Genomic DNA, 21995 nt, shown 5'->3' on the forward strand with positions numbered 1-21995 from the left:
ATAGGTCAGTAAAAAGCAATAAAATAAAATGGAGCAGCTATTCAAACAGGCTAACCAAAAGCCAATCTGAATAAAAACACTGTCAGCTGCTTCATGCTTTTACAATAGTCTGGCAATGGCATTGATAAGGACAGCATTTCCTAAATTGGATGGTACAGCTTAGAAAGTACAGTCACCTCAGGTCCAAGGGACAAGCCAGTCATTTTTGTTCGGCAGATTTAAGAGCCCAACTGGAACTGGAAAAGGAGGTCAGGGCTGTTTCCCCATACATGGCTCTAAAGGTTAGCAGCAGTATTTTAAAATGGATGGAGAATTTGATTGGAAGCCAGGAGACAGGACAAAACTGCTGTCATGTGTAATCTTTCATAGTGAAAGGCTGAGCTTAATGAGAAGAAATATAAACTCCATCTCAGCCTTGGTCATCCCAGATCTTAATTTTCCAATGTTCCCTAAATAATAATAATAAACAAGAGCTTCTACATAAACTCTTGATGTTTGGAAATAGAATTTCGGGAACAATTTAGTAGAGCATCTGTCTTATTAACGTTTAGCTAAAGGCAGCAAAGTCAGCCATCCAAATCTCGATAGCATCCAAACATTTAAAAAAGCACAGTCTGCAGGACAGCATTCACTGTGAATATTCCACCTTCCTCTGCAAACTTTCACTGAGAAACAGAAAGTACTCCCTAATAAATAAACCACTGGAGGAACGCCAGCGATGGCAATGGAGCGAACATTAAGCAGAGACATCAGCAGGGGCGAGAGACACTGGGCGCAGGTGACAGGTCCTCTCCCCCTTCAGTTGTTCGCTGTCTGCATTTTCTGTGGTTTACAATGACAGGGATCGTATAGCGAGAGCATTTTATTATAAATGTGTTGGCACACTTCATTACTGAGAGCTGATGTTGTGCTGATGAGCATAATAGAACTGACCTTTCATATTGTCATGTAATGTTATAGGTCTGGCAGAGGGTTGAGACAATGATAACGCTAAAGTAACAACAGTTATTACACAAAAAAAAATCTAGTAAATAACAGGTTCTAAAGAACTGATGTTTTGTTTTTTGCTGGGAGTTGGTTCTTCGTTCTACTGATAATTAACTGATAACCGATATTTAGAAACTGAAGTCCTGCTTATGTCGGTTATTTCGGTTGATACTTTCCCCAATGCTGCGTTCAAGTACTTGTGCCCTTTAAAAAATACTATGTTATGATCAGTCACATGCCCCGGCCCCATCCAACTGATGTTAGTCAGCGTTTACTCAAAGCAAAGCTGATGATATGCATGACAAGAGCGCAAACACTGAGCCTCAGGCTACGTCCCGAGTCCAGACATGCAGGAACAGAGACCCTTGGAGACAATGACGCACCAGGCTCGCCTTCTGATCGGGTTTTATTTGTCACAACTCTACGTGACAGTGGTGAATGCAACATATGGGATTAATCATTTTAAACAGAATCACATTGCCAAATATGAAGAACGAATGGCTCAAAAAAAGAGAGGTCTGATAAGTACCAAAGTAATTGCTCATTAAGTTATTGAGGTAAAAAAAATTGAAATAATCGTAATATTGATATAAAGTCATATATCCCAGCCTTATAGTGTTGCACACTGTTGGCCATTTACATAGAATTCTGCCCACATACTGTTATAGGCAAATGAGAAAGTCTTAAGTTTTAAGTTATGTAACAATCTGTTCACATATATTGGCGATAAAAAAAAGCGATTAAATGCTTCACAATCTTTCATATAGCACCTTTAAGGAAGTAACAGTGCATTATGAATGATGAAATGGCATTTTGTATTTGGGTGTGTGGTGAATGAGAAAGCAGACAGAAGATCACACAAAATCAACAGACCTAACAGCCATGTTGTAATAAGTTTAATGTATGCTCAGATGCTTTCACAATTCTATGTATCTTTGTTTTTCTGTCCAAAAGGTTGTGTACAAAGGTCGAAAACACTTCTTAACAATACAGGTCTGATTTTGAAGAGACAAGTCACATTAATTCTTGTAAGAAAAAGTTGTTATTAGCATCCCAAATATACAGGACATTTGGTATCTAGACGCTGATGTCAGAAATATCAGCGTTTGCCAGCAAAGTTCATGCAGGTCAGGTTTATTTCCTGACTGACAACAAAGTGTAATTCCTTTTGATAGGCACTAATAATGAGTTGCCGGGGGAAATAAAGTAAAAATAAGGATGCTAAGATTTTTCTCAAGATTAGATATTCAGAATTCCACCGTAGTCACACTTCTCCATTGAATTTCACTTGAGAAATGAAGTCTCTTTTCCTTTTTTTTTTCTTTTTTTTTCCCCCAGCACTGACAGTGGACAGTGGTCCGTGCTACTTGACATGCACTCACCCCCTCAGTTCCATATAAGACAGTGTTTGTATCCATGCCAAGACAACAAACTTTCTTCCTCATATGGGGGCAGTTACAGTACAGTATAGTCTTGGGATCACCCTCAGTAGAAAGAAGGCAGTACTTTCCCACCACAGAGGTTATTGCTTCCTGCCTATTGTGTGGCTGCCTTGATGGCAGTCACGTGGGCATTTTCTTGTAATTCCTTTGCCAGCTCTTGTATCTTGTACACCGGATATCCAGGCATACAACAGCTCCACTTACTGGTAGGACAGTTAATACCCTTGAAATAGCCCACTCAGTCATCACAGCGTGTCCCTGGATTATCCTTAGAGAGTAACTTACAGTTTTTTATTCAGTTGCTAACACACAAAAATGAGACATTTAAAAAGCTTAATGATTGGAACTGACACTCATAGAGCAAAACTTCAGCTCACATCTTTCAAAACTCTCAACGCATTTTCACCTCTGCACCCAAATTGCAATTCAACATGACACTTTTTGGAATTCACTGCGCACAATTCTCTATGTGAAACACAGGAATCTGACATGAAGTCATTTGTTTGCCATTTGGAAAAAATGCCACAAATGCCGACCAGCTGACCAATACACATGCCACCTGGCCAAACACCTAACTGCTTCATTGTTGACTCATCTATCAGGATATAAGCATGATAAAAAGGTGCATTTTTTACAACAACAATTGGAGCAGCAGTGAGAGGAAGAAGTGGAGGGAAGGTGAGAGTGAGAGGTGGAGGAGGAGCTGGAGGGAGAGGACGAGGACAAAAAAGGGCCCAGCTTTCAGATGAAGTCCGGGGCTACGTTAGTTACTGTTACCTCTGTCATCCACACATTTAGGCTTGAGCACAGGTACGTAACCAGAACACCATTCACTCTGCGCAGTTCGGGATTCCGCCAGTCGCACTGTGTCCATCACTTCTCCGTTCGCATCGTTCGCAACGTAGATGGCGTTGTCCTCCGTTGCCATGCCAACCTTGGTCGATACAACACAGACCAATACCGGCGGACGTCAGCTTCCATCGTTCAGCCCTGATCCGAAACAGCTTTTGCTGACCAGCCACAGTTTCTTGTTCAGTACCTTCCACCCTACTCTCCATTTCTCAGTCCAGTTGAGTTCTTCTCTGCACGGTGGAGGAAGGTGTATGACTGTCAGCCCTATGTGCATGTGGCTCTTCAACAGGCAATGGAAGAGTCATGTGATGATACTGATGTGGGTGCTGTCCAGGACTGGATATGATTCTTCCCTCGCTGATATTGATGAGGCGCTGTGGACAGACCCAGTGAGGTGGCGAGATGCAGCCAAAATATTTTCTATCTTTTTTTTGTCTTTTTTAAAAAAAAAATTCTGTATATTTTCCTCTCAAATTTTCTTTTCTGTTTGTTGTGTTTGATAAAGGTTTTTTGTTTTTCCTACAACCATAATGCAGGATGTACTGTGCATTTGACTGATTGATTGATTGGTTGATTGACTGACCAACTGAACAACAATAATTGAGAAGTAATATGAAAGAAGTGTTTGAAAGCTTGATTTTGTTTATTCAGTTATGAATGCAGTGCTTCATTTTACTGGATATATGAGGAGTTTTGCACTTTGGGTGTTTGGTTTTATGAATTGTGTTAAGTGTTTTGAAAAAAACTGTTTTCAAAATGGTGCTTAAGCAACTGTAAGAAAAAAAACTAACTGTAATAGCTGCCGAAAACCTTGCTTTTGCTGCCCTCTAGTAGATGAAGTACTCACATGGTGATAGAAAACTGGCACAACAGAACACACACCCCAACCGCACTTCCTGTCAGATGTGCAGCAGATGCTTTCAAACGGAGGAGGTCAGTGAAACAAAGGTTTTCAGCCTGTAAACGTTCCTTAAGAAATTCGCCCGGAGCGGCCGTCCAGTTGGACTGCAGGCTTTTTGCTGTGTACATGTACATGTCAGGAGTTTTGCTGGAGGACGCTGGTTTCCGCTGCAAGGGTAATTTTACACGGTTCAACGGGCTCTGGCACCGGCGTGTACAGACTCCCTGTCTGAAAACAAAACAAAAAAAAAAAGAACAGTGTAATGAGTGTTTATGGACACAGAGAGGGTAGGCGAGTACATCATACACATTTGCATTTTTTTTTTCCTCCTAAAGACACACCTTATGTTCTTTGTTTCCGTTCATCATCATTTCCTTGAATATTGCTGAAGGATCTGGTATGATGGGGCAGAGGATGTTACTGTGCCTACGAACACAACACAACAAGCATGTCAGTGACAGACAGCAAGAGGAACCACCAAAATACAATATTTATGCCGACAGATGTTTTTTTTTAATGTGTCCAGACGTCTAGATTTCACTGACAGCAAGAGTTCAGACCGGGACATGAATCTCTGGAACGGCCTCCGGTGAATTGGAAACGCCCTCCTCCACCACCCCTGTCCCCCCGCATGTATGCAGTTTGCTGTAAGAGAACTGCTTTTGCAATGGGAAACTTTCTCTTTGCTCACGGGCATGTGCAAACATGATTTTATGACATCACAACTTGCTTGGCAGCTGACGACGGTCCAATATGCAACTTACCACAGGTAACTTGAATCTTAATTTGAAAACAGAATTTGAAGTAGTTTCAGATGCACTTTCCTTTCTTATAACTCTTCTTTTTATTGCAGTTCTATTTGAAACACCTACCTGCCTGCTTGTGCCTGCTGGTGGGGCGGCCCAATCATCTCACAATAAAGTTCTGTTGAACCTTTCTCAACTCTTGGCGAGTTGAGAGCTACACATTTTTAATTTGTTACTACAATATATGTTACTACAATATAAAATCTATTTTTATGCTGTAGTAAGGCCACAACTTTAATATGAAGCATCAAGAGGTTGTTTTTTACTTCCTGTCTCTAAAACTAATGCGAGGCAGCTACTGCTATGTACAGAGGAATGAAAACATGGAATGGTTTGCAATCAGATATTTCAACATTTAACAAGTAAATGAAGAGTTTAAAGAAATATCTAATTGCACCAAACACCAGCCCCTCTACAAACAGGACACGTTTTACTACATAATATCTGAATATGATCATTAATGAGGAACTTGTTTTTGTTTTGTTTTTTAATTTTTTTTTACCTCATTTTATTCTTCAGTCACTATATATGCTTTTTTCAGTGTTGTTATTGTTTTTTGAGCTGTATCAAATGTTCTACTTTTACTTTAGATAAAGCGTGGAACTAGTCACTGTTGTCATAATCGTTATTAGTAGTATTACTGTTGTTTATATTTGTTGTTATTCTCTTGTTTCCTTTTTTGTTTTTTAATTTTAATTTACACTGTTTTTGCACTATGATGTAATTTTCCCAGGAAGACCATTTGATACTTTGGTAGTGGCCAATGGGGATCCAAATAAATAAATTAAATAAAACAAAAAAAGTCAGGTTAAAAGTAAAGGCAACTTCCTATGACTTTTAAGATTCATTGTTTGTCTATTTGTGGCAGGTTATGGCCATTTTTCTCTTTGGTGTTTAGCTAATGTGACCCACAAGCATTAGCATCTGCTTGTTATTTGGTGTGAACAAGGTTCAGATGTTGCAATAACCTCGGTTATGTGTTTTTGTTGTTGCACATCTCAAACGCTGTTCCACAAAATTTAGCATAAAGCAATTTGGACACCGTGAGACTTTGTGGCAGATAGGTGAAACTCTAAGACGTAAGCCGAGCGTTCTGTTTCGCAAACATACTTCCTGAAGCAGTAGCAGGACAGGATGACGCAGACGCACAGGATGATGGGGATGACAATGGCAACCACGGTCAGCGTCCCATCACGAGGCCGGTTAGTACCTGTGAAGAACATCAGAGAAGTCAGCTTTTCCACACCCTCTCCCTCAAGTCAGAAATTTGATCACTGACACTAAAATCCCACACCCAAACCCACTCACTAGATCCTGCAGCATCATTGTGATTGCTCAAATCAATTCTGATGTGATACTTGATAGGAAATCGTTGCAACATGCAAGGAAGTGGAGAAACTCCCACTGCAATAGTTGCAGTCTTTCAGCATGTCATTTTTTTTTCTCATCAATTAGTGTTTTTAATATTTTTTTTCCCCCTTTCCTAGTGTAAATCTGGGAAAGATTTACAACATGTAAATTGATGTTAACATTATATTAATATTAGTGAGTGAATTACTTCATTGGCTGATGATTACCTCTGCAGAACACATCCAGAGACAGGTTATTACAAACACGGCCGTTTCGTGGCAAGCAGTGCAAGACACATTTTCTGTTGGCGTCTGCTAAAATGTCCTTTTATCCATGACCGAACTCTACACTGATTCAACAGCAGTTGTAATCTTTTGTGTTCATACTCAGCACAGCAATTTGGCAGCAGTAACGTCGAACAAGCTTTCCCTTGCTGCAGATCAGATCTACACAATGTTCAGAAGGAATTTCAGACCATTCTTCTCACAGAGCGGCCTCGGCTCAGACATAATCTTAGGATGTCTGCTTTGGCCGACTCTCTTTAGGTCATTCCACAGCATCTCTGTTGGGTTAAGGTCTGGGCAACTCCAAAAGGAACATTTTCTTTGTCTGAAGTCATTCTGTAGTAGATTTATATCAGTGTTTCGGGTCATTGTCCTGCTACATCGACCTCTACTGAGCTTCAGCTGGTGGACAGCTGTTTAGCTGATCTTTTCCATTTATAGACAGTTTGTCTGACTGTGGACTGATGAGTATCTAAACTCTAACCAGCTTTGTGCAAATCCACATGAATGTAAGACTTCTGAGATCATTTTTTTGTTTATATCAGTAGATGTTTTGTCATTGTTGTGTTTACAATGCAAGAGGTTATACACGTCCTTTGAGCAGCCTAGATGCTATAGTGACTTGGTATCGGAAAGCGACTTCAGCAGAAGAAAAGAAGTGATGGAAATAGAAACTAAACAAGTGGGATGCTTTCCACCACTGGACACAGCTCTTTGTGAGTAAAGGAATGAAGTTTGATGCTGATCTCGCAACATTTCTTCTAGACTACGTAAGGTAAGTAAACAGCTGTTAATGCTAACATTAGCAATGTAGCAAGAGCAAAACTTACAATTAGCTCCTTTAAAACGAATGTATCCATAAATGGAGATAATTTCAACGGGCTCACTTTCTTTTTTAGCCACTGTATATTCTAGTTTATTGTACAGTTTGCTGTTCTGCTGGGCAAAATCATTCCACTTTTTTCAGTGCATGTTTCATGAGATATCAAGAATTATGTAGTTGTTCAATTGGCTTGAAGCTTGAAGCTTATTTAAATAAGATATAAAAACACAATGCAAAACAATGTCACTTACAACAAATCTTGTTCTGATGTATTAATAAATTTAAAGAAATCATAGTAAGTACATTTGGTTGGACAGTTACCATAAGTTACAACTTCACTCAAGTCGCTCCTCATTGTTTGGCAAATTTTTGTAGTCTCCACTCTGGATTGGATCTCATAGAGGCAGTTTTCATCGTAGGGTATACTGTAAGTGTTCGTGGTCGTCTTCTGGCTTTTCTAAAAAACAATAAGCACACAGAACCACAGTGTTGCACTTTGTCAGTCATAGAGAAACTATGTACCCTTGATGAAATAAAAATATATAGTCATCTGAATTTAGATAATTAAATCATTCTTAATTATTAACAATAAAAATCAAAAATCATTATTTATTATTAAATCATTTAAACAGAAATTTATAAAAATCCAACACATTTGTGTTGCTTAAAATACACATTTCATCAACATGTGTTGGTGTAGCAAATGTAAAACCTAGTTACAGAAAAGAGGAAGAACTTTTAAAATTTTAGGATAAAAAGTAAAAATTGACAACTTACCATGGACTTGTTGCATTCTGTGTAGTTAAATACATAAGTCCAACATTTCAAATTCCCGACCTTTGGAGTTTCCCAGCTCAGGTTGAGGAGATGCTTGTCTTGTGTGATGTTCAGCTTTGGTGAAGGTACTACTGAAAGGATTGTAAAAGGACAAAAAAATAAAATAAAATCCAACATTTTACTTACTGCAAAAGACTAAAAACAAGATTCAGTCACTGGTAATAAAATTATTTTTAACAGCACGTTTTATATTTGATTTCACAATATGTAATGACATCAATAATTAATTATTAGAGACAACACCAACCGAGTGAAGTGTTGAGGGCTTCAAATGTGCTCCTTCCAATGTCATTATTCACAAGAATGCAGGTTTTAAACAGTTGCTGATCAGAAACCTCCAGGTAACAGCCATTCCTTCTTCCACTGCTGTAATATTGATGACAGTCTTTTGAGTTTGTAATTCCCTCAGTAACTCCACCAGACCTGCAATGACAAAATGGGGAGAAGTCGGACACAGGGAAAGTTATAGCCGGTATGTATTTCACCAAAATAAAAACTACACAGTCCTCTCTGTTCTAGTAGTGACTATGGTTGCTACAATTCCTCCAGTCATCACCAGGTGCCCTCACAGCTCACAGTTTTTTCACAGTCACTCAATCACATTCTTTTTAAAACCTTCAATGCGTTTCTCAAAACTGTAAACACAAAACCCAGTTTTCAAACTACATTCACCAAACCGCTGACTCAGAGCATGTAGCTCCAGAAATGTTTACTCTTTGTGATAAAGTAAAGGCGTTTTATGTTTTCTGAAAAAATATTCACAACTCAGTAACAGTTACAGTATAACCTACTTTAAGAACTGTAAGCAGTAAAGTAATAAATGTCTGGATTCAGCTCTTACAAACTGGAAAACCTGAGTGTGACAAATGGCAAAAAGGACAAAGACAAACGAAAAATACATCACACTGTAAATATAACTGCTAAATCAAACTCAAGAAGTGATTCATTCAGCCTAGTATTAGTAGTATCAGCAAATGCATATATACTGTATATATATATTTATACACACACACACACATATATATATATATATATATATATATATATATATATATATATATATATACACACACATATATATATATATATATATATATATATATATATATACACACATACATATATACACTGTTGCCCATAAAGTTGGAATAATTTTGTTTTCAGTTTAATTGTGGTTTCATTTTCATTGTGATATGTTTGGAAGAGATTGACTACTAAAGTTTTGAGAAGATATACACTTTATCTGTCTAAGAATAAATCACATTGTCACAATCATTTCATGGAAAGAGGCAAAAAACATTTGTGAGATGCGATCTGCAACTTGTGACAGCTGAGTACTGTTTATGGTTTTACAAAAAGAGCGATGATTCAGTGAATGGGTTCCGATCACTGAGGATTTGGTTCAGAGAATGGAATTTAGGGATTTCGCAATTCAGAGAAACTGGAGTCTACATCACAGACTATATTCCCCCCTAGCCAGGTAATGAGGGAAAAACCGGACCTCTGGTGTGCTGGATCCACTCCCGTTGGGGCTCCGCATTTATGTCACCACAGGCCAATGGAGGTTTTCCCTGGTATCGGGTCTTTACTGTATGTATGTACAGAAAACCTTCGATGACAACATACATTCTCTTCTCTCAACCTCCTGATTATGGAGAGAGAGACAGAGGGTTGACCTGCATCCGTCATTGTTATTCCATGAACAGGAGCCTTGTCTATTAAGGTTGCTCGAATCTAAACATTACAGTTCTTGGTCTCGGTCTTGGTCTTCCTCCTCCTCTTCCTCCTCTACCTCTCAGATTATTTTCCTCCATTGTTTCGTTCAACCTTCATCAACCTGTGCACTCTGACCTGGTTTATATTGGTATATTGGCATCATTAGCAACAAGTGTGAACAATTTAGAGCCATGATCAAGTTGTGTTTAACTTCTGCTACCATTATGCACCACCACAAACTGTTTTACTGAGTGAAAATGTGTTTAGAGCTTAGGCAAAAAGATTAAATGAAATATACAACTTCTGTCTAATGAGGAGAAAATTGTTTATGTTTGTGCCAAAATGGTGATTGATTCAATAAATGGGTTAACTCCGCTCAGCCTTTGGTTCAGAGAATGGGATTTAGTTTTTTTGGCAGCCCTGAATGAAGCGGGGAAACTCCATCCACATGTTTTCACCCTGCACAGCTGATGGCCACATGAGCACTTTGATGTAGATACGTAGGAGGAGGAAGGATAAAGCCTTTCATCCCTCTGTTGTTATGAGACATGAGAGGTCCTTAGCGAACACAATGGATGCGCTCAGTGAGCTGACTAAGACCCAGCCAGCATATCGGGAAAGCGGAATTATGTGCTTTACTTAGACAACAACAACAACAACAACAACAACAACAACAACAACAACAACAACAACAACAACAACAACAGCTACATTATCGCTGGCTTTCAGGCTGTATGGGGCCGACACAGACTCCAGGCAGAGCAGTAAGAAAAGAGGATGTTGTATTTATTCTGAATATATTCTAGAGCTAACTTCCTGATTTCATTTGTGTTTGCTGAAGAGCTAAATGCAGTAAACAAAGAAATTAGATATCTTTCTCTTCCCTTAAGAGAAACTACAGGGGCTACGCTGGTCAACATGGCGTGTATTACGCCAAAATGAATCGTTTTTTGTACTGTGAGGCCTTCGTAATAAGCAACTTTATGCTAAATCCCACATGCTAATAAGCTTCGGATGATAATACCCCATCATCATTAAAACTTTAATGCAGAAATTTAGAGACATAGTGTATAATTCTCACTTGTAGGAGAGCGTCAGATCGAAATCCGGATATACTGGGATCCAGGAGCAGTTCATTCCCATGGGGTCAAGGATACATTTGAAGTCCTCCACCACTTTAGCTGTACAGGACAAAAAGAAAAGGTGTCACCTAAGATTCAAGTCTGCTCTCTTAATCATCATAAATAAATGATTTTATCCTTGTCATTTCAGTTTTCTTACCTTGTGGCTTTGGGCTTTTGATGGTTATGTTCTCAAATTTGCTTTTCCAATCCAGACATGACCCTTTAGTGCCAACGGTATGAATGGTGAAGGTGCAGCTCTGAGAACCTGTTTCTCCTGTGAGACAGTTCCAACTGACATTTCTTGATTCTATGCGCTTTAAAAACAACATGGAGAAAACAAGATGGGCTTTAATGACATTTGCTGAAACAGGTCTTCTTCCTCCAAGCACCACAGGCTGGAGATCCACTATTAAATATTATTTAAGTCAGAAATTTACAAATCCTGCACCAAGTAGCTCTTTTCAGCATAACAGGCTTCAGATTTGTTTGAAATGGATATGCTTTCCCCATTACACAGCTGCCATCTTTCCAATTATATATATATATATATATATATATATATATATATATATACACTGTTGCTCATAAAGTTGGAATAAAATATTTTTTACCTCTTTCCATGAAATGATTGTGACAATGTGATTTATTCTTAGACAGATAAAGTGTATCTATTCTCAAAACTTTAGTAGTCAATCTCTTCCAAACATATTACAATGAAAATGAAACCACAATTAAACTGAAAACAAAATTATTCCAACTTTATGGGCAACAGTGTATATATATACATATATATATATATATATATAATTATATATTTTTGTGTCCTCTGGGCTTCATATCGAGACAACATAAATTACGGTGGTAATTTGATAAAATAGGATAATCCTGATGGCACTTGGAAGAGCATCATTAGAATAAAAAATAAGTAAACAGAGGTAACAACATAATAAGCAAGATTAATATAAAACAAATAAGATAAACAAATAAACAGATTGAACAGTTGAAATCACATTATTGCAGAAAGGAAATATTGATATTGCACTGTTTTGTATACGTTGATATTGTACATGTGTGGTCTTGGGGGCAGTGTTGACTGTAAAGCCTGACAGCAGCGGGAAGGAAGCAGTGCTGTCAGAGAAAGTGTATCTGCTCTCTACTGAAGAATATCAGACATAATATTACATTGTTTAAAAACAATGATAATCACCAGTTATGTGTGGCCACATGACCAATATTGTTCAAAATACTTCCTGCTGAGTAAATTAATTCATTCATTGCAGTTCCACAAAAATGAAGGACTCGTGAAACAGAACTCAATAGTGTAATTAGTCCCAGAAACCCTGGACCTCACACTTCCCATAATGCAACTCGACTGCACTCTTCCTTTGAACCTCCCTCTCTGGTAAATGCACTCATCTGTGTCACAAACACTGGTTTCTAACACAGGCTACGTGTAAACAATTTGTAGCCTCTAAACCTAAGCCAAGACAAAAGCCTCCAAAGCCGTACAGAGCAATGTGCAACTGTTTTGAGTGGTAGTCATAATGAGTAAATTAAATTTGATGTGTAAAGTCGGTGGCGTGTCCCTCTAAGTGAAACCAATGAGTTGCCTGGAATCAATCTGAAGGAAAATGTATTTTACTGGTTGGCAGTAATGTCATTTAGCACAATGCATGTGATCTGCAGCTAATCGCCTACATCAATCTAACAGTGAAGAAGAGCCTGCAAGGGGACCCCGGGACCTCCCAAACATACCCAAGAGACCCAGTCTTACCCGGATTTCAGGCTTGGCGTTCTGCTGCGCACACTCATACATGATTTCACAGTCCTGTGGCAGATTCCTGGGCCTCTGCCATAACCAGGACACGTTCACAGTAAACGGGTCTAGCCACTTATATGACAGATCTGTAGGCGGAGGAAGGGGATCTGTGGGACAAGAAATTAAAAAGGAGAAATTCACATCACCTTTACAGAATTAACGATACTGCTCAGAGAGAACCACGGTGGGCTCCCGTTAGTTCCGGGGGTTTGTCCAGAGGCAACGATTGCCTCTGAACAAACTCGCAACAGCACAGCGCGGACAAGGTGGGCATATAACCGCTGTTTTAAATGTTTTTGTTGCTTGTCTATTCCACAATCACGGTAGTTGATTAGTAACCAAAGAGGAATGAAGGGCTCATAAAGACCTTTCCTTGGCAGCTTTACCGTAAGTCCCAAAAATAGATTCCTATTACGTTCCTCTAAGAGCGTAATCCTCTCTATGTCCACATTAAAGATGACGTCATCTCACTGTACCAGTAATGAGAAAACTCAGGCAAAATCGCCTGTAAACTCAATGAGCTTTTGAACTTACAAATGTTCCTCATATTTGAACCCTTATGGTAAAAGGGCCAGTAAGGTAGCTTACAGTAAAATGACGTCATGGATATAGAGAAGAACTGCATAGACAGGCACAACAACATACAGGAAAACTTTAAATGAGACTTCAAATATGATGAAAGACTTTTTTGGTTTGTGTTTTTTTTTTTTTTTTACATTAAAGGTGAATATATCTTGATATTTCTCAAATACAGTGAATCCAGTGAATAATGTAGACTCAATATAATGATAGAAATGTTTATTCTAGATACATGTGTGTATTTCATTGTGTTTGGTGCCTTCACTGTATAAAACTATCTATAAATTGTGGATTTACAGCTAAAAATGATTTTATATCCCTAGAAAGAAATCTGAGAACCAAACGGAAGTTTCGCGACACCACTTTGTGAAACACCTTTTTACAACAGTAACTCACTCTGGTTTTAGCTCCATATACAGCGCCGTGGTCGGAAACTTCAGGTTGCGCTCAGCGCCTGCACCGTAATGGCGAAATAGAGGTGCCACATCAAAATCAAAGTGAGGGGCCGATCGCAGTTTGTAAAATGTCGTTAGCGAGGAGAAAAAGATCATTATTTTTAATCAAAACTCGACAGAAAACAGTTTAGGGAACCTGGAAAGAGCTTTTAAATAATATTTGTAGTGGTGATACAACTTTTTTTCTTCGACATAACCTAAAAGCGGAAAAATGTACTCGCATGACTCTGATTTATCAGTGTCAAAATCTAAAACGTACAAAGGTAAATACAGGACCCCTGCTGTGAGAAGCCCCCCTTAAGGTTGGGGTTAAAATAAGGATGCCCTTATTAGAATGATAATAATAATAATAATTATTAGAATTAATATTATAATTATAATTATAATAATTGTAATAGTAAAAAGAAGAAGAATAGAATAATAAATATAGATAATAGTAATAATAATAGAAGAAAGATTGAAAAATCATAGCGCATTATTAAACTAAGATGTTTTCATCTCCAACCCAAAGTGCCTGAAATAAATAATCAATAGGCCTAATCAATGCACCATTTTAAAGAAAAGGTTGAAAGTATTTCATGTTAACCTTGTTGTCTCTGAATCTCACATAAGGTAACAATCAGTTGTCATGAGAGATCAGTGATAGCAATGAAGAAGTTGGGTCTTTACCTGCATTACAGTGGAGCAGCATTATCATGGCGGTGCATGACAAGATGGCAAAGAACTCCCGAGTGAAAGTCATGTTGTCCTCGAGCGCCTGAGCAATTATTCCATCTGGAAGCGGGTCAACTCCCGCGATCCTCCGGTTCCCCCAGTAAATAAAGTCAGTTAAAGTGACTATATAGAGACATACAGCAGATAAACACCGAGGAGCGAGTGTTGAAGATAGAAAGAAGAAGAAGAAGAAGAAGAAGAAAAAATATGAACAGGGGGCAAACGGTTAAGTGAAAGGTAAACAGCCAACAAGCGCACCTCCTTAAAGTCGGTGCGACGGCGGTGTGTGTAGTCTACCGGGAACAGAGGGGCGGGGCCGATGTAAGCAGTGGGAGGGAAGCTGTTGATGACAGCGCGGGAATGAGAGTGAGTCAGTGGGAATGAAAAACTACCTTCGCTCATCTCAAACAGCGTCTCATCAGCGGGGTACGACCAGTGAGAGTAAGAGTTAAGAAGTCAAAGTAAACAGCCTCTCTTCATGAACGCAGACCACGCATGCGTGCGATGTTAAGTGCGATATCACAAACCACCAAGAGATCCATCCATTCCTCCAGGAAGTCGTCAGGAACTAAATGAGTCTGTGAATCATTAAGCTGATTATCTGTATGGTAATGGCTTTGTGCAGCAACAAACGATAGAGAGACAAACTGATGGATCAAGGCCAGGAAGACAAAGCCATGAGAAACTGTGCATCTTTAGCACAGCTTCATTTTTGAAGTTAAGAGTAAGGATGAATGACAAGCTTGATCCAGTTAGACAGATAGAGAAATAAATCCGGCCCATACTGGAGCAACATGTTTGTTTTCTTCCGGCCCAGTATACGCCCAGTTCCATGGCCCAAATCTGGCCCATAAACAGCATGATTGTAAAATGCTACTATCTGGACCAATTCTGGCTGTCAGTCAATTTCAGGTAACAACCCAGATATGGGAGTACAGTAAATGGGCCAGACTTGGGCCGAGGACCCAGGCATCGGTATGTTTTACTATTTGGGTAACACCCAACACCTCTCAGAAGAAGTACAAACTATATGGCCAAAAGTATTCGGGCACATAACTGTGTGGGTTGGACCCTTTAATTCCATATAATTGAAATCTCCTAGGGTGCAGTAAGTAAGTATAAAATTAGTCATTTGATGGACTGAATTAAAAAAAAAAAAAAAAAACGTCTAAAAATGGTATGAGGTCTCACAAACAAGACATTATTTCTCAGCCGGATCATTTCCCACAGCAAATATTTGGCTGCTAATTTATATTTTTCTTATTCATTTCTCATTCATTTATAACATATCTATCTTCCCATTCTAGTAAAGTGGTCTCAGACTTTTGGACTGTACTGTATATAATATAAACATTTACTGACAAGCTCTGGGATGTATACATATTTATGTCTACGATTTAAGCATACATACATAAACATACTTATTTGTATGGGCTAGAAGATATTCCAATTTCTAAAAGGTTTCATATATAATTTCTGTTCCTCTTTTGCCAGTCACTGCCCCCGCACACAATGGCAACCCTATAAAGAAAAAAACGAGTTTTCCCAGAAACCTGAATGACGGACAGATAAATGACGTCAACCCCATCCCACAACTTTAGGACCACGTGGAGTTGATTCAGTGGCTGATTTCACAAAATGTTATGGGTATGGCAACAATGAATTTTTTGTGTGAGGTGTGTATATGCATGTGTGTGTATGTGTGTGTGTGTGTGTGTGTGTGTGTGTTTGTGTGTTTGAGTGGCTTTTTAACCAAACCACCTGGTTAATTATAGTGGCTGTACTGGAGCTTTCAGTGGTGAAGTCCATGACAACTCGGCCGCCTGTGGAGAGGAAGATCTTCTGAAAGCTCCAGAACAGCTATTAAACTTTTTTGTCATTTACTGTCCTCGAGCTCAATAGCTTTTCCAGGTTTTATTGGAAAAAGGCTTTACAAAGTAAGTTTGACAGGCAGCAGCACTTTAGTATACAACGCAGTAAAAATGGAAAAAAAAAAAAAATCTCTCTGCTGGACAGATTTTGGACTGAACACGAGTCCAAAACGTTACAAATATAAATACATACATACAGTACGTACAAACATACATGGGTACAGAATTCAATTTACAGCATCAGAACAAATTATGTACATCTGCTTAAATATTATTCATCTATCTGCTAATTTCAGTGTAGCACTTGTGAAATACTGTGAATAACCAGCATGTGGTGGTTCTTATTCATTGAGAGTCTTTTCAGAAGGCAGAGCACAAAGGCACTGGATCTAAACCCAGATGAGAGGAACTCGACACTTAATCGTTGTTGAAGAAAATACTATCACACCGCTGCGATCAGTGTGTCCTGTCCTGGCCACAGAGGAAACTGTGTCAATGATTGTTGCAAAGCTCTGATAGAATTTGTATCATAATCTTTCCTGGTTTGACTGATTCATTACAAATCTACAACACACTGTTGTCATACCAATAACATTTTTTTTTACATGTACAATTTAATTGAGCTGCTTTTAAGTCGCAAACCTCTTAAGAGCAGCTTTATCATATAGCTTCAATACAACCATGAGGTCTGTCTTTTTTTTCTCTTCTTTAACTTTGGAACAGACTGAGGCTTTTACATTAAAGAAACAGGGTAGTAACTTTGGCCCAGTGCTCACTATAAGCTGCTGCTCTTTAGACATGATTTATCTGTTTATGGCAATCTGTAAACCTGGCTGGAATGTGCTGCTAAGCCAATAAACACCAACCCTTAGCTTAACAGAGTACCTCAGTGCTTTCGGTTTGGAAGTCTGCTACAGAACCGGTCAAGGTGGGGTTATTGATCATCCTGCCAGAGGCGCACAAACACTGTGGAAAGATGCTATCATCTTCTAAAAGTGTTGTGTCCTGCATTGATCTGAAGGGAAACATTGCAGAGAGAGAGAGAGGACAGAAAGAAAAAAAAAAACAATGCTTTAGTACAGTATCTCTCTCTAACGAAATGACAGCCAATCCTGCAGGTTGTCGCCGAGGCAGAAAAAAAGTGCAATGCAACCTAGCGTGACTCAGCATAACACGTCAACCTGACATGTTGACATTTAGTCTGTGTTGCCGGGATACATTCTTAGAAATACTGCTGCTGTGGTTTGAATATTATATCCAACTGTACTGCGATCTTTCACCCGGACCATGTACCACGACCAGATGGCGTCTTTGCTGGGGGTGTGTTTAGGCAGGCGTAACTGGGCAGGCAGCTGCCCTGTCATCATCCTGGTCCGGGTCCTTAAGGGAGGAGGTGAGAGGATATACATAAAGGAAGATGGGGTGGGGGGGGGTGGGGGTTGGTGGTGTTGGGTGTGGGCGGGTCAACCCAGGTCGGTGGACATCCCGCTGATGGCACGAAACACATGCAGCGAGTTTTGTAACAGCGAGCGCATCATATCCTCCTGGTAGATCTGGGGAGTCAACAAAAAAAACACACACAGGATGAGTGTCAGCCCTTACATAAATAAAAGGGTCATACACACACACACACACACACACACACAACTACACAGGCTGATAGGATGTGACACACTATGGGGTTCTACAAATAAAAGCTGAAGGGAGAAAAGTGTTTACAGGCTGAAATACATAAAACAAAGCTATTAAAGTACCAGTTCTACAATTACCTGACAACAAACATAAATATGATCATGAAATTCATGCACACACAGTATTCCTTGCTGCTGTGTGTAAAGTCACGCTGTCCTTGCCCCACTGTTTTTTTTCATTCTTATCAATAAAAATCTTATCTTCTTTTTCTCTGATCTTACTATCACGTCAGTACGCACAAGCTCTTTCTTGTACATTGAAGTGGGGACGGATCTGAGAGGTGGGCGGCGAATCAGGGGTCTGGGAAGAGGTTTCCACTGCTGCTACTTGTGTTTATGGAAGCAGTTACTACACAGTTGTATTTATTCCAAACAGCTGCTGCTGAAGTAGAGTCGTGTAACAAGAAGCGTCTGCAGACATGAGACACTCGTCTACAGGGTGAAATGAGGTGAATGACATTTGTATATTTTATTTTCTATTAATTTTGATGTTTTCGTTGTGAGACATCAACACAACACACTTTCATTTATTTGGTGCGGGACAGTTTGCGCACCCTGCTAGGCTACGCTCGTGAGTCTTCAAACAGGTTGTGTGAGCAGGATGATTATATGATAATTGTTATTGTACTGTCCTCTGAACAACATATTTGGTTGTCATTCAGGTAGCTTGAAGAGCAATTACTACATTTTTTACTCATTATCTCATCCTCATCTCAAACCAAAAGCAAAAGCATTGGGCATAATAAAAACAAAACAATCCATTACAAACAGGCTGCCCACTTAAAATTGTAAACAAAAAACTACTATGACATCAATGAAGTTTTTGCTTTTTGGAGTTTTGACCTTCTCTTTTCCATCATTAGAAGAATTTACCAGAAATTGATCCTCTGCTATTTGTCACAGTAGATGTATGCAAGTGATATTTCATTTGCAACAACATGAAATCACATTGTTCCTAGCCAACAGGCTTTCATCCATGCCGTGCTTAATCCTAAATAACTCGGGGGTTGAATCTGCTACAACTTGCCCATAGATGCGAGTTTCACTTAACTGAACTCTGCTAAAGCCTGTCAAAAGTCTGCTATAGTAACCATACCTCAGCTGAACATGTCTGAGGAAGAAACAGTAGAAGATTCTCTTTAAAGAAAGATCTAATACAAAACCAGAATCATGTGGAAACTGAGCTTCATGTTATCTGGGACTTTATTCAGGATATCTAAGAATATATGATTCAACTGCAGTGTCCTTTCTGCTTCTGCTTCAGTTTTTTTCTTTTCTCCATCATCCCAGTCACAACTTCCCCATGTCAGTCTGTTGCTAATTTTATTTCTACATGATTAAAAATGAGATTCCTTCTTTGCTCCAGAGCAGACAGGTTTTACTGCTAAAACCGCAGCCACCAAGACAAAGACATGAAGGCAGAAACCTGGGTGGACGTGTTTGTTTACCAGCATCCTGGTTTGTTTTGGAATAACCGAGGTTGCAGTGTGTCTACTACCAGCATGCTTTGTTTCTACACTTGTGTGTACATGCAAATGCTTCCATCCCTCGACCAGGATGCTAGCATGTCTGTAAAACAAGTTTGATCAGTTGATCATCTCTCAATTTCATTTGTTTTTCAACACCAGAGTTGGTAAAAACCTTTTCATGACTGAGAGTGACGCGAGGAGGAAGGAGGAAGGAGGAAGGAGGAAGTTTAAGTTATGTTTTTGCCTTTATTTTGATAGAGTGAGATAGAGACAGGAAGTTAGAGAGAGGGGATGACATGCAGCAAAGGGCTGCGGGTTGGACTTGAACCTGGGCCGCTGCGGTTAGGACTCTAGCCTTTTTATTATACGCATTGACTCCATCAGGTGATCCATTGGGGCGCCACCCAGATTTAAATTCTCTTTTACTGTCACTTGTTTATAATTATATAACGACCCATTTCAAAAGCTTCTCCACTTTGATTGCTGTTTTCTTTTTCATATCCAGATGACTTGATTTCAATTATCTTTGCACTTTAACCACAACAAGAAGGTACAGATTTATTAATTCATTTGAATAAAAAAAAAAAAGACAAACTGAGGCTTTAATGATTACATTACCTGTTTTTCCTTAAAGCTTAAGGTCAGCAATTGTTGGAGAGAAAAAGTCACACCAGTTAGTTTGATACAATCAGACAACAAAACCCAACCTGATAGTACGAGCAGAACCTGTAGTTGTTAAATAGTTGTGCTGCAATTCAACCATGACACATTCCACTGATGGGAAGAGAACCAAAAAAAATACTATGCAATCTTATTGAGCAACAGTGAAACTAAGTGCCCGCCCCTGAATACAAATTGACTGTAACATGAGGAGCATCCAGTCTGTACAATCCACTGTTCAATTCAACTCACCCTTGGTTGAATCAGCTTAATTCTACTCACAAAGATTTTAAGAAAAGGGACAGATGAGTGTGTGAGGCATCTTTTGTGGCTCTGGGAATAATTCTTCCAGGAAATGTACAATAGGAAATTCAGTCTTCAATGACGCTACATTAGTACAGCTTTCCGCTGCAGCTGATTATGATTCAGTTCAAGTCTGCTCATGAGCTGTGTTCAAAGAATCAAGATGTATCAGCAAGTTATTTTTAACGGCCACATCTACACAGCACCTGACATTAGGCAAGTTGTGAAATCACATTAATAAACACAACCAGTGGGCTTAATGCCAGTTATGTTCCCCCATAAAAAGTAGCTGACACGTGGTGACTACTCGTTGCATTTTATTGCTCTATCAACCCCACACTCATCATTTGCATTGTAAGTTATTCATATAAATAAACTACAGAGCAATGAACTTTGCTGCAGCTTGAGGTAATTGAGACTACAATAGAATAATAGTCACTCATAAAAAATATTTCAAAAACAGATATTAACTGTGGATAGAGAATAATATCATGGACACTGTGCCACCGGGATTTGAATAACCTAATTGGCATGCCTTTGATATGGGGCATGACTCACTATAATGCAACATTAATGGGATTCTGTGGTGTTATAATAACTTTATAGATACTCTTAAAGGATCGGTTCACCCAAATTCAGAAAAAACATGCTTTGGCACCTAAAGTTATAAAATGTAACTTTCCCACATTAAAATGTCTTTTTTTTAAGTTGTGTTCTTACATTATCCCAGTTTTTTTAAGCACTTCACAATCTAGAGAAATCTGTGATTTTAATCATGGTAATGGTCCATTTCATTTGCCCACCTGTCAATAGCATCATATCCCCCATGTGCTTGTGTCAGTGTTGTGTTTGTCTGCCAGATGCTCAAAATGGACTTTTATCTAGTTTTAAGCCCAATTTTTAAGATACACCTTTTACACCTCGGCCGTTTTCAACTAAAAACCCTCCAGAACGACTAAAACTGAAGGAATCCAAACTGGGAGAAGCTGACAACAAAGGTGGTAAAGACAAAAACTTCCATGATCCCACGCTACTTCACAAAGTCACCAAACGGTTGATCGAGAGATCCCTGCAAGGAGAAGTTACATACTGAGCGTTTAACTCTAGTGGCATCTAACTCTGTAGGTAGTTTCGGTTTAATCAATATTCATCAATATTGGAAAATCAAGAGAACACACAGGACAATTTCTTTTGGTGGCAGGTAGCTCCAGTGAAATTATCCAGATTAAAAATTACATTCATGTTACATTTTTTTAATCCAGTGAGCACCACTAACAAAACTCTTCTCATGTCCATTGTATCAGGGTGAAGA

The 21995-nt window shown here is 39.0% G+C and overlaps 2 protein-coding genes across 3 annotated transcripts in view; both read right to left on the reverse strand.

The window, feature by feature from the left end:
- Positions 1-1868: 1868 nt before the first annotated feature.
- LOC111226972 (interleukin-13 receptor subunit alpha-1-like) lies at positions 1869-14958 on the reverse strand. 2 transcript variants are annotated; one of them, XM_022752307.1, is made up of 10 exons: positions 14645-14958; positions 12897-13048; positions 11280-11436; positions 11080-11179; positions 8530-8705; positions 8223-8350; positions 7767-7902; positions 6099-6198; positions 4524-4608; positions 1869-4410 (listed from the first exon to the last, which is right to left on the reverse strand). In XM_022752307.1, exons 1-10 carry the CDS (start codon positions 14715-14717, stop codon positions 4318-4320), a joined length of 1200 nt encoding a protein of 399 aa, XP_022608028.1. In that variant the 5' UTR covers positions 14718-14958; the 3' UTR covers positions 1869-4317. The 2 variants fall into 2 exon arrangements, with proteins under 2 accessions (XP_022608028.1, XP_022608027.1); XM_022752306.1 differs by having other exon boundaries at positions 8223-8353.
- Positions 14959-16141: 1183 nt separating this feature from the next.
- LOC111226900 (dedicator of cytokinesis protein 11-like) overlaps positions 16142-21995 on the reverse strand; it is a 68305-nt gene continuing 62451 nt past the window's right edge. Inside the window, exon 53 of the mRNA XM_022752208.1 lies at positions 16142-18113. Within this exon, the coding sequence (XP_022607929.1) occupies positions 18024-18113 (90 nt within the window). The 3' untranslated portion in view covers positions 16142-18023. The remainder of the gene's footprint in view (positions 18114-21995) is intronic.

The sequence above is a fragment of the Seriola dumerili genome, unplaced genomic scaffold, assembly GCF_002260705.1.
Source record: "Seriola dumerili isolate Sdu_G_001 unplaced genomic scaffold, Sdu_1.0 BDQW01000167.1, whole genome shotgun sequence".
Lineage (NCBI taxonomy): Eukaryota > Metazoa > Chordata > Actinopteri > Carangiformes > Carangidae > Seriola > Seriola dumerili.

Excerpts from the sequence above, each read along its gene's own strand:
- LOC111226972 (XM_022752306.1), bottom strand. The coding sequence starts at position 14,717 with ATGACTTTCACTCGGGAGTTCTTTGCCATCTTGTCATGCACCGCCATG. Across the intron at positions 11,437-12,896 it reads ACGCCAAGCCTGAAATCCGG|CGCATAGAATCAAGAAATGT; the intron begins GTAAGACTGGGT and ends TTGTTTTTAAAG. Across the intron at positions 4,411-4,523 it reads ACGGAAACAAAGAACATAAG|ACAGGGAGTCTGTACACGCC; the intron begins GTGTGTCTTTAG and ends TTTTGTTTTCAG.